Raw genomic sequence first — 13363 nt, 5'->3', positions numbered from 1 at the left:
CAAGTACAGCTATTGGAGATTCTGGGTAATTAAAAAAAGAAGAAGAAGAAGTCTAATACTTGTATTTTACTGACAAAACAAAACACCTTTAAACCAAAAGGATGATTTATCAGAGCTGAAAATAAAACTCCTGCCTACTGAAGTCTGGTGCAGCTGAGTTATCACTATTTTCGTCCTGTAATTTGTTTTATAGGGTACTAATTAACAGGGCAAAGTCTGTTGCCAGCAAAGTAAATCACATTTTGCTGTTTTCTTCTTTTCTAACAAGACCCAGACCTGGTCTTTAATTAAGGAGCAAGGTCCAAGAGCACTATGAGCTAGTGCAGTTGGGAAACATTCGACTGGGAAGATCATGGTGAAGCCTGCTGTGTGGAGCCCAAGAAAGACAGTGAGAGAGAGGAAGAAATGGAGGGAGAGAGAGGAATTGATTGCACAGGTGACCTTCAAAAGAAGAGATTGTTTTCCTCAACTGTCCCATCTTTTCTCTGTTCCCCACAACTTGGCTTTTCTCCTCTGGCTCTACTCAGCTGACACACTGTACCAGAAACATCCTTAAAACATCCTTTAAAAATAACCTCATCCTCCCCCACCACACACACACCAGTTCATTCCTGTCGCCCAAACAGTACTTTTCCTTTAAGGTACCAACTCTGCGTGCGATTGGGCCTCTCTGCCCCCAACCTCCCCCTTCTCCAGGCCTTTTTCTTCAACCTGGCCCCCTCAGTGACCTTTGACTCGGGGCCTTGCAGCCTGGCCAGTGCAACTCATCCCTCATCGCTCCCCTCCCATCTCACCCTCCTTGCCTGCCCTTAGTCTTCACTCTTTTTCTCCCTTGCCTCTTTCTTCCATCCCACTCCTGGAGGCTCCGGGCCGGCGGCGGCCCTCTGGTTTCTCCTCCCTCCTTGAACCCTCTGAGACATCCTTTGGAGAGGGTATATGGTGAAGGAGCTTGCTGATGGGCGGGCGAGGAAAGCGAGTGCCTAGCTTGCACCTTGGAAACAGGAGTCTGACGTCACCACCGCCTGCCTGTCAATCTCCAGCGGGCGCGCTGCTCGTAACCGCCTTTTCTTGTACTGACTGTGTCTCTATAACTCTCGGCGGCGCCGGCACAGCTACCAGCGCCCCGCACTCCTCTGCGCGCCGTCCCGGCCACCTCCTTCAGGCGTCGGCTCTGTCCGCGCGGGCAGCGCAGCCTGGCGCCCAGCCACACCGCTCATGATCAGCGATTTCCTGAAGCCCTGACTCCCCAGGTGAGCAGCCCGGCTCTCTAAAGGAACTCTGAGGGTGTGCACAGGGGAAGGGGTGAAGGATGGCCGGGGGATGGCTCCTTCCTGGAGCCAAGCATGACGCCACACCCTCCACCTACACAGACATCCTAGCTTCTCTCCCCCGAAACCGCTTTCCCAGGGGTCTCTGGCCTCCGGGGTCCGCTGTGCTCCACGGTCGCAGAAACTTCGCTTGCAGCACCGCGGACAGCTACTCCGCCTCCCAGTTGAGGAGAGCGCCTGACCGAGCCGGTCAGAGCCAGGGCGGCACTCGCTGAGGCTGACACTACTAGCTTGGTGCGCAAGATGCGTGTGCAAACACAGGCATACTTACGTGATCTGTGTGTATGCGAGTGCGTGTTATTCGTGTGTATATCTGTGCAAAAACTCAGATATCAGTACGGGCATCCCTTGTGCGTTGCACTCACACGCTCACTCACTCACTCAACAGGTCAATTTATTTTTGGCTCTCAACCACTGCTTCCTCGCTCTGCTCTGGGGTCCCGGGGTGGGATGGGCAATATGAGTGGGGGAGCAGCGCCCGGCGAAGTACCCGGGCGGCGTAAACCGCACACCTGACGCTTGTTCTCCCTCTCCACGCAGGGTGTAGCGTCCCGCCGTGATGAACGCGAGCTCATCTTCGCTCAACGACTCCCGGGTGGTAGCAGTGGCGGCCGAGAGTGCGGCGGCAGCGGCCACCGCAGCAGGAGCGCGGGACACCGGTGAATGGGGGCCCCCGGCAGCCGCAGCCGCAGCCGCAGCGGCGCTGGGGGGCAGCGGCGCAGCTAACGCGTCGCTGGAGTTGTCTTCGCAGCTGCCAGCGGGGCCGCCGGGGCTGCTGCTGTCTTCAGTGAATCCATGGGACGTACTGCTCTGCGTGTCTGGGACGGTGATCGCAGGCGAAAATGCGCTGGTGGTAGCGCTCATCGCGTCCACACCTGCGCTGCGCACGCCCATGTTCGTGCTGGTAGGCAGCCTGGCCACCGCCGACCTGCTGGCGGGCTGCGGTCTCATTCTGCACTTCGTATTCCAGTACGTGTTGCCCTCGGAGACTGTGAGCCTGCTTACTGTGGGCTTCCTCGTGGCCTCCTTCGCTGCCTCCGTCAGCAGCCTGCTGGCCATTACGGTGGACCGCTACCTGTCCCTCTACAACGCGCTCACCTATTACTCGCGACGGACCCTGTTGGGCGTACACCTCCTTCTTGCTGCCACCTGGACGGTGTCCTTAGGCCTTGGGCTGCTGCCGGTGCTTGGCTGGAACTGCCTGGCAGAGCGCGCCGCCTGCAGCGTGGTGCGCCCGCTGACGCGCAGCCACGTGGCACTGCTCTCCGCCACCTTCTTTGCGGTCTTCGGCATCATGCTGCACCTGTACGTGCGCATCTGCCAGGTGGTCTGGCGTCACGCGCACCAGATCGCGCTGCAGCAGCACTGCCTGGCACCGCCCCACCTTGCCGCCACCAGAAAGGGTGTGGGTACGCTGGCCGTGGTGCTGGGCACTTTCGGTGCCAGCTGGCTGCCCTTTGCCATCTACTGCGTGGTAGGCAGCCATGAGGACCCAGCTGTCTACACCTACGCCACCCTGCTGCCCGCCACCTACAACTCTATGATCAATCCTATCATCTATGCCTTCCGCAACCAGGAGATCCAACGCGCCCTGTGGCTCCTGTTTTGTGGCTGTTTCCAGTCCAAAGTGCCCTTCCGCTCCAGGTCCCCCAGTGAGGTCTGAAGGCTCCCTCCATCCTGTAACCAACACCACGCCCCCAACAAGCCAGCCTTTGGTGAGCTTCTCCGTGCCTGCTGATGGACTCTGAGATCCCATAGTGTGACCCTGACTTTGGAAAGAGAGAATAAACATAAGCACAACAAACTCACAAGGACAAAGAGGCTTGTTGGCACTTTACATATACAGTGTATACATGTGTACATATATATACAAATATTTGTATCTTCTGGAGGTGTTCAGGATGTGGAATTTCCTGTTCTGTGAAAAAACTAACAAAAAGGTGGTTGTATACTCAAATTGTACATCACACTTGTCAAATGAAGACATTCCAATACTGCTTAATTATAGCACTTTATTTTTAGCTGCTGATCTGCCAAAACAGTGTTGCCATTTTCAAGGGCAGGGGAAGGGGGGTAAAAGTGTATTTTTGTTGTATGTGATAGAATATTTTGCTGCATATGCATCAGTAAATTACAACATATTTTGTACACAAATAAACACATTATAAAAATGTAATTTTTGGCATGTGACTGATGATAGAATTACTATTTAAGAGACGAATTATTAGTGTATTTACTTTAAAAGTTCATTATGTGTCATCTCCATCCTGTGAAAATCTTAATGTAAAAAATCGCACACATTTGCACATTGTTCATAAATTGTCACTAAAACACCTAATCCAGATTATTGGGGAGGTACAGGAACTGAGTAATATATTCACATAACAGTATTCACAGGACACTAAAGGGTTATTTGTGTATCAGTGCAAATTAATCTACTCCCTTGGTTACTGGGTTTGGAAGACAAGCTCCAGAGGATGTCTGAAACCATTCCTTTATCTTACCACATGTGCACTTGTGAATCCTGAAACCACAAATTTTAGATGTATTTTTTCCAGTTTGGAAAGGATTTTAAATGTTGAAAATTCATATTGACTGAGTAGACTGTTACTGGCCAGGTCTTGTAGCAAAATGCACAGCCTTATAAAATATATAAATTCTTCAAAGACAGAATTCCAAGATATACTGTGTTCATGAGGTGAATTAAGATAAGCTCAGTAGTCCACTTTGAGGCATTCTTATCTTCAAAGCACAGGGCATTAAACTAATATCCTCAAGAACTAAATATTCCCATTCCACCAATGGGTGGAATTGTTAAATTGTTCCCCTCCTTCCCTTCTTACAGGTCATGTGAGGATAACTAAGATAACATACATGGACATATTCTGAGCACCTGCGAAGACATATGCACACAAACACAAGTAGTTACTGGTCTTAGGCCTTAGGAAAACATACACAAGCAAATTTTTTCATACAGTCCATAAATATTTATTGAATGCCTACTATCTGCTAGACACAGTCCCAGGGCTGGGAATACAGACGTGAACTAAATAGAAGAAAGGTCTCTGCTCATAGTGTTATCCTCTAGTAGGGGAGATGGCCTACAAGCAAATAAACAAATATATATGAAGAGATTTATTATAAAGAATTGGCTCATGCAACTGTGGAGGCTGAGAAGTCTCAAGGTGTACAGTCAGCAAGCTGGAAACCCAGGAATGCTGATGGTGTAGTTCCAATCTGAGTCTGAAGTCCTGAGAACCAGGAGAGCCCACAGGTTCAAGACCCAAGAAGAACTGATGTTTCAATTAGAAACAAAAGGCAGAAAAATACCAATGTTCCAGCTCAGACCAATCAGGCAGCAGGAGTTACTCAGCTCTTTTGTTCGTTTCTGGTCTTCAATTGATTGGATGAGTCTCCTCTACATTAGGGAAGGCAATCTGCTTTACTCAGACTACTGAGTCAAATGTTAATCCCATCCAGAAACACCCTCAAAGACACACCCAGAATAAGGTTTAACCAAATGTCTGGGCACCCCGTGGTCCAGTCAAGTTGACACATAAAACTAACCATCACACCAAGAGAACACAGTAATCCAAAATAAAGGAGAAAAAGTGTTCCAGGCCGCATAGCACAGGGAGATCAGCTCGGTGCTTTGTGACCACCTAGAGGGATGGGATAGGGAGGGTGGGAGGGAGGGAGATGCAAGAGGGAAGAGATATGGGAACATATGTATATGTATAACTGATTCACTTTGTTATAAAGCAGAAACTAACACACCATTGTAAAGCAATTATACTTCAATAAAGATGTTTAAAAAAAAAAAAAAAAGTGTTCCAGGAGGGAGTAGTCAACTGGGTCAAACATTGCTGAGAAAATAAGTAAAATGAGGATTAAAAACAATGACTCCAGATTTTGTAATGTGAATGTCATTGGTGAACTTGACAAGAAACTTCAGGAGAGTGGGGGCGGGGTGGGGGGAGGATTAACTGCAGAAGGTACAAGAGAAAATGCATGAGCAATCTAGTCTCCAACATCTTGCAACAGAGCTGTGACCCTTTTAACAATATAAAACACACTAAGTTTTATAGACCTATAGTTTTATAGTGTCTGTAAATTTAGATCCAGTAGGATCAGCGTTATTGCTCATTCATCAAATTAACATTTTCTAACAAACAACCTTTACAGACTATTCAGCAACATCAGACACTCTTTCAGGCCCTATTAGTATCCAGGATGCTTTCAAGTGGACTGAAATAACAAAAGCTCTGGCTATAAACTTTTCCAGACATGTGGTGGGGAAAACAACATGATTTCAGAGATGGAACAAAGAAGTCAAATTATTATACATGTTATAATTACAGAGAAAAATTTCTTGCAATCAGCAAGTTAAGAAAGTTCAACACTAAGATAGTAAGACAGACTATGGATCTGACTTCAGTCCACTTGGTATTAATATTCAATATCTACCCTAGTCCTAATCAGAACATTTGCGAGAGCCAAGAACAAGAGGATACTAAACAATCAAGCTGTTAATATCCCTGGCTTACGCAGTTGGCCAGGCTGTGTGATGTCAAGGGTCTGGATATTAACCTACCTGATGATGTAAGGATAAAAAACTGTGAGTATATCTTGAAACATTTCTATGAAGGAATGTCACATATTCACATATTCACTTGACCCATCAACTATTAATAATCTCTATTTTAAGACCCTATGCTAGCTGCTGGAAGCATATAGTCTTTGAGAAAAGCAAGATTCACTCAAACATCCAACCACTTACCCACTTTACTATCTAATAGGCATCCTAAATTTAATACATTTAAAATAGAGCCACTAATCTTTACCTCAGTAAGTGCTCTTTCTCCCTTCTTTATCATCTAAATTAATGGCAATGACATCTTTCCAGTTGTGCAGACCAGAAACCTTGGAATCACACTTACACTTCCCTTTCTCTCATACCTCCCATCCAACATGGATGCCTATTGCCTTTATTTTCAAAGTATACCCAGAATCTAGCCACTTCTCACATCTCCACCACTATCATCATCTCTTACTTGAATTACTGTGGTAGCCTTCTCTCTGGTCTCCTGGCTTCAGTTCTTGTGCCCTTCAGTCTACTGTCTGTACAGTGGCTCATCCTACAAACAGCTGCTCTTTTGACTACCCTTCAGATCAAAGCATGAGTCCACTAGCAGTACAGTCTGTCTCAAAAGAACAAACTTGGGGAAGAGTTATTTAGGCTCAAGAAATAGGCCTCGAGGAAGAATTTCTTTTTTCTTTTTTTTTTTTTAACATATTTATTGGAGGATAATTGTTTTAAAAGGGTGTGTTAGTTTCTGCTGTATAACAAAGTGAATCAGCTATACATATACATATATCCCCATATCTCCTCCCTCTTGCGTCTCCCTCCCACCTTCCCTATCCCACCCCTCTAGGTGGACACAAAGCACCGAGCTGATCTCCCTGTGCTATGTGACTGCTGAGGAAGAATTTCTTTTTTTCTTTTTTTTTTTTTTTAAACATCTTTATTGAAGTATAATTGCTTCACAATGGTGTGTTAGTTTCTGCTTTATAACAAAGTGAATCAGCTACACATATACACACGTTCCCATATCTCCTCCCTCCTGCATCTCCCTCCCTCCCCCCCTCCCCATCCCAACCCCCCAGGCGGTCACAAAGCACTGAGCTGATCTCCCTGTGCTATGCGGCTGCTTCCCACTAGCTAGCTATTTTACATTTGGTAGTGTATATATGTCCATGACACTCTCTCACCCTGTCACATCTCACCCCTCCCCCTCCCCATATCCGCAAGTCCATTCTTTAGTAGGTCTGTGTCTTTATTCCCATCTTGCCTCTAGGTTCTTCATGACCCTTTTTTTTTTTTTTTCCTTAGATTCCATATATATGTGTTAGCATACTGTATTTGTTTTTCTCTTTCTGACTTACTTCACTCTGTATGACAGACTCTAACTCCATCCACCTCATTACAAATACCTCCATTTCATTTCTTTTTATGGCTGAGTAATATTCCATTGTATATTGAGGAAGAATTTCTTGAGTCTAGAAGTGAGGACATAGGCTCTTCACCCCCACAGCTGGAAGAGGAATACAGCAGGGGCCTCTGCAGCCTGAGGCCCAGGGCAGGGCTTCACTTGGCCCAAGGTATTAGTTTCCTATTGCTGCTGTAACAAATGACCACAAACTTGGTAGCTTAAAACAATACATATTTATTCTCTTACAGTTACGAAGATCAGAAGTCTGCAATATATTTCATTGGGCTGAAATCAAAATTTAAGCAGGGCTGCACTTTCTTTGGAGGTTCTAGGGGGAGAATCCGTTTCCTTAAAATTTTCAGCTTTTAAAGTTGCATTCTTTGGCCTGTGGCCCCTTCCTCCATCTTCAAAGCCATCAGTGTATTATCTAGCTTAAGTGGTTACACTGCCTCCTTCTGTAGTCAAATCTCCTTCTGCCTCCCTCTTATAAGGACATTTATGATTACATTTAGGACTTGCCCAGATAATTCAGGATAACCTTCCCATCTCAAGATCCTTGATTTAATCACATCTGCAAAATCTCTTTTGCCATATAAGGTAACAGTCACAGCTCTGACAGCAGTACTAATGAAAAGTACAATAATAAGGGCATACACAGAGTGTAAGGATCCCATAGGAAGGTCAGAGAAATTCTATGGAAATCCACTAGGAAGGCAATACTGAACTGAGTCAAGAAGAACAAAAGAAGTGTTCAAGGCAAAAGACATTGAAGGGGAGTGTACCAGACCAAGAGGACAATATGAAGCCTAAAAGTGTGGCCCATTCAGAGCAATGCAGGCCATTCAGTATAGCTGGAGTGTGTAAGAACTAGAACCTAGAGAGGAAATAACGGGAGATAAGTCTGGAGAGGTAGGCAGGAACCAGATCACAAAGAGCAGTGCTGGGAATGGACTGCAGGTGGAAAAGACTGGAAGCCAAGAGACTATTTTGGAGACCAGTTGCAGCAATCCAGGTGAGAGCTGATGTCAGCATCAACTAAGGGGTAGGAGAAGGGGATGGATTCAAGAGGTATCAAAGAAGAGAGTGTCTTTGACTAAGTGAGTGATTATGGGGATTAAGGAACAATTTAGGAGTCAAGGATGTTCAATTGGGTAGATAACACTGAGATGGGAACATAGCAGGAAAGGCAGATTTGAGAAAGAGGGTGGTGAATCAAGTTTTCTACATATTAAATGTCAGGATCTGTGGGAATATCCAAGTGGAGGCAGCCGGCCCTGTGGCTTTGGAGCTTGCAGGGTGGCGGGAATGGAGACATAATTTCAGTAGTCATTGACCTTAAGGTGGAAGTGAAGCCACGGGAGGGAGCGAGAAAAGGCCAAAGTTACAGTCTGGACACAATAACATATGGGAGTACAGTGAAGGAAGCAAAAGAGAAAAGGAGACCAAGGAGGATCATTCAGGTGAGACCTTTGGAAAACCAAGAGGAAAAAAGTTTTAAGAAGGAAGTGATCAAGTGTGTAAAGCATGCCCAGAGGTCAAGTAAGAGAGGGTTTGGAATGTGCTAGATTTATGAACATGGTGGTCACTAGTGACTTAAGTGAGAGCAGCTTCAATGGAGAGTGAGAAAAAAGCTAGATTGCAGTAGATTGAGGAGGTAATGGGAATTTTCTAATTTTTTTCAATATACTTAACTTTAAATGAAAGGAGAGAAATAGCTTGAGAGAAATACTGGGTCACAAGATAGTCTTTGTTTCGTTTTGTTTTTTAAAGATGGGCAAGAATAGAATATGTTATTAGACTGAGGAGCAAGTACCATGTAATTGGAATGGCAGAAGATAGCAGAGAGAGTAAGATGCCTAACAGAGGGAGGCTTCACAGGAGAATGGGGTCCAGAACGTAATGTGATGGGGAGAGAGGGACTTAGACAGGAGGAGGTGGAGACACAGCTCCCCTGCTCTGACAGGAGACAAGGTGGGAATTATTGGTACTGATAGAGCTAAGTTTACAGGTGGTGGGAGGAAGTTCACAGAGTTCTTATCTGACACCCTCAATTTATCTGAAGGAGGAGTGCCGGTTAAGAGACTATTGCGAGAAGTATCAAGAACCTAAGTTGATGACTTGGGGGACAAAGCTGTGAATTTGGGATAGTGTAATCATTTAATCAAAATTAAAGGTCAGACCACACCAAGTACTGCAAGGATGTAGAGCAATTAGAATTCTCATATGCTGATGTTGGGAATGTAAAATAGTACAAACACTTTGGAAAATAGTTTGGTGGTTTCTTAAGAAGGTAAACATACTCCTCCTACCATACGACCCAGCCATTCCACTCCTCCTAAGTATTCATCCAAGAGAAATTAAAGCTTATGTCTATATAAAGACTTGCACATAAATGTTCACAGCAGCTTTACCTGTAATAGCCAAAAACTGAAAACAACTCAAATGCCCATCACAGGTAAATGAGTAAAAATAAACAAACTGTGGTACATCCATACAACAGAATGTTACTCAGAAATCAGAAAGAATGAACTATTGATACATGCAACAACATGGATAAATCTCCAAATAATTATGCTGGGTAAAAGAAGCCAGGCAAAAAAGAACACACATTGTAAGATTCCATTTATATAAAGACCTTGAAAATATATAGTGACAGAAAGCAGATCAATGGTTGGGATTGGGGGAGTAGGGATGGGAAAGAGAGAGAGGCAGCGATTGCAAAGGGGCACAAGGAAACATTTTGGGGTGATGGATAAGTTATCTTAATTGTGATGATGATTTCATGGGTGTATACTTGATATGTCAAAATTCATCAAGTTGTATACTTTAAATATGTACAGTTTATTATACATCAATTATACCTCAATAAAGTTGTAATAAATAAGTGTCAGAGAAAGAATCATAGTAAAATAGCATCTAATTAAATATAATGCCAGATGGAAATAAAATATAAAGTTCCAATATGGCATGATTCATGTGTCAGAATAAGTTACGCTGCAGTAACAAACAACCCCCCAAAATCACAGTGACTTAACACAGCAAAGATTTCTCACCTGTACAATGTTAACTGCACTGCCTGGGCAGCTTCCCAAGACAACCGTTCTATATGCAGCAAAGTAGCCATCCATCTTCTGGCTCTATCCCTACAACATGAGGCTATCTCTGTAATCACTGGGGAGAGGGAGAACTGGAGGGTCTCACACCAGCAATGCAATGCTTTGGCCCATAAATCACACTTCCACTCACAGGCCACTGGGCAGAGCTAGTCACATAGCCCACCTAAGTACTAGGGCACGGGGAAAAGTAATAATTCTGAATGTTCAGAAAGAAAGGCGAATCAGAAATGGATGAATTCAAGAAGATTTTACCACTCGTGGTTTCAAGAACAAATACACTGTCTCTGCCATCCCAAACTGAACATCAAGTTGCAGACAGAAGAGATTCACAAGATTCAAACCCAAATCTTCAATTATTTAAGACTAGACAGAAGTTTATCGTCCTTTAATAAAACTTTACATTGTGGGGCTGTTGGTTTCATTTGGAGGAACACAGTGTAAAAACGTCAAGACGTGAAGTTAGCATAAAGGAAATGCAGTTCCAGACTGGACCTGATTTTCTAATCTCAGTCAGACTTTGCTCCTGGTCACACAGGAGGGGAGAATTGTGAAGGTTTAGCACAAACCCTTCTCCACAAACAAACTAACAAGCCCAAGCCCATGTTTTGGATATGTTGTTGAGATTTTGTGGGAAAAATTGAGGGAAAGAGCGTGAATTGATGGTGATCAGAGAATCCAGAAATATCTGAATTCTACCACAAACTTACTGGGTCCCTTAGGGAAATAGTGAGGGACAATATCCTGTCAAAATTATTAGCTGTTGAAGGGAAAGAAGGAGGAAGGAAGTTAGCTGTGACTGTGAGCTGTGGCTTTGGCACACAGCCTAAAGGCAGAGCATCCTTAGAAGCTGGGCTGGGTTGTATAAACCGTCCTGTTCTCTTAAACCAAGAATGTATAAATGGCCTCAGTTCAAAGCTTGACTTGTTTTGCCCAATTTAAGCCCTTAATACACAAACCCAGGTCTCAAACCTTGCCATTAGTGGTTATGAAACAAAACAAAATCAACACCAAACTTCCAGACATGGGAAGAAGAGAATCAGAATGAGAGAGAGAGGGTGAGAGAGAGAGACCCAGTGCCCAGTTAGCCTGCACCTGGTTGCCTCAGAGGATAGCGAGAAGAAACCGGCCAGGCCTCCAGACAAGGAGCAGTGTTGTCCCTTCTACTCCAGCCAGAAGGAAGGGAGTATGCAGTTGGCCATTTACTAGATGGGCCAATTGGATCAGTGTTCCTGCCAATTAAGGGTAGAGAGAAAAGAAGATGGAGAGAGAGAGGAAAACAGCATCTTACATGATGCGGTCATCTGGCTTTTTAACTAGCTGTCAGACCATGGGAAAATTCTTATTTGTTCAGTGGGGAATCATAATAGTAATTACCTTCTAAGGTTGTTGTAAGGGTTAAATGAGTTAATATAATTAAGTTCAGTAGTGCACATGGTAGCATCATGTATGCCTTAGCTGCTATTGTTATTACTGTTGGTGAAAGCAGACTTCATGAATACTGAATTTCACCTAGTCTAGATTTTACAGCCTTAAGTGCATTTTGCTTTTCAAGTTTCCCTCTACTGCACCCATAAAATATTTTTCATGTTATCTGTTTTCAGTAATCTGCAAATCTCAAAAATGCCTTTTCAATATCTTTAGCTACTGCTTTGAAAATAATTTGAATACAATGTATGATATTCATATAACATTTGATACCTAGTTAAGACTTATCTCCAAAACAGCAATCCAAATCAGCATTATGCCCATTTTTTCCAATGAATGAAATTGAGATCTACATACTTGCTAAAAAATATTGATCTTTAATTTTCAAATAGAATCTTGATATTTAGGAATACCTGAGCAGAACAACATTGATGTTGATTATATTACCTCTGCTTCCCTGAAAGCAGATTTTTTTTGTACACAAAACCAAAAAAAAAATTAACCTGCACACACACATCCTCTCTGACTTTGTCTTTGTCTCTCTGTCTCTCTCTCTTTCATGTGCACGCACACACACACACACACACACACACACACACACACACACACACCATGTCTCTATTCTCTGTGACTTACCAGGGCTCACTCACTAGAAGGATATACTACACACCCAGTAGTTGTTTGTATTCCAGGATGTTCTGCAGAACTCCATTATTTTCTAGAGCAATGCAGCTATAAGAAAGGAATCTGTCTGGATCAACTTCAGAGGTGTACAGGAGAGCCAACATTCCCAGAGTGGTGGCTGGATGAACACATTTGAATACATATATGTAGGTGGAAGGAAGTGGGGGAGAAGGACCTACACTCACTAAGAGAGTCCTCTGAGTACTGTACTTATCAGTCCAGGCATGTTGTGTTGAGGGAAAAGGGTTTATGGCCATTTGAGTATGCAAGTGAGAGCCATGTCCTGGAAGTCTTCCTGTGTGTGCTGGCTTAAGTCCTAGTGTAACCAAATTCAAGAATGATTATAGTGCCTGGTAGTGGGGTATTACTATAATATTCAAGTGAATCTTGTATTAAAAGAATAATTTCCCCCTGATGTTTTTATTATTATTATTAATGGGAACACACAGTAAATAAACACGAGACAGCATTCTTTCCTTCACTGGAAGCGTGTTAAATTTGTGTTTTGCCAATATTTTACACAAAGATGCTTATGAAAACATTGGCAGAGGTAAAGACAGCTATACAATCATGTTTCATAACATACTGATAAGTCACATTTCCACCACCGTGAATGCACATCCACTTTACTACTGAAAGAGCTGACAGCTGATAATATTATCTTTTGTTGCCGAGACATTTAAACAGTGTGTGACAGGTGTCATTGGACAGGCTGGTACCATACCAACAGAACTTTCTATATCATGCAGTGTGCACGTGAAAACCAATCTGCCTGGGCTTTGCAGATTGCACTTAACTCCTGGAGCTTGTGGCTATC

At 43.9% G+C, this 13363-nt stretch overlaps 1 protein-coding gene and 1 long non-coding RNA gene across 2 annotated transcripts in view; one reads left to right on the top strand and one right to left on the bottom strand.

Annotated features, from left to right (window-relative positions):
• LOC309667197 overlaps positions 1–13363 on the bottom strand; it is a 403215-nt gene that overhangs the window by 232091 nt on the left and 157761 nt on the right. The window lies entirely within an intron of this gene.
• GPR6 (G protein-coupled receptor 6) lies at positions 452–6818 on the top strand. Its single transcript, XM_082475385.1, has 2 exons — positions 452–1250; positions 1869–6818. Exon 2 carries the CDS (start codon positions 1888–1890, stop codon positions 2989–2991), a length of 1104 nt encoding a protein of 367 aa, XP_082331511.1. The 5' UTR covers positions 452–1250; positions 1869–1887; the 3' UTR covers positions 2992–6818.

Source organism: Balaenoptera physalus (assembly GCF_965194825.1).
Source record: "Balaenoptera physalus genome assembly, chromosome: 9".
Classification (NCBI taxonomy): Eukaryota; Metazoa; Chordata; class Mammalia; order Artiodactyla; family Balaenopteridae; genus Balaenoptera; species Balaenoptera physalus.
The sequence above is the reverse complement of the archived record's forward strand: the minus strand, read 5'-3'. Positions and strand labels throughout refer to the sequence as shown.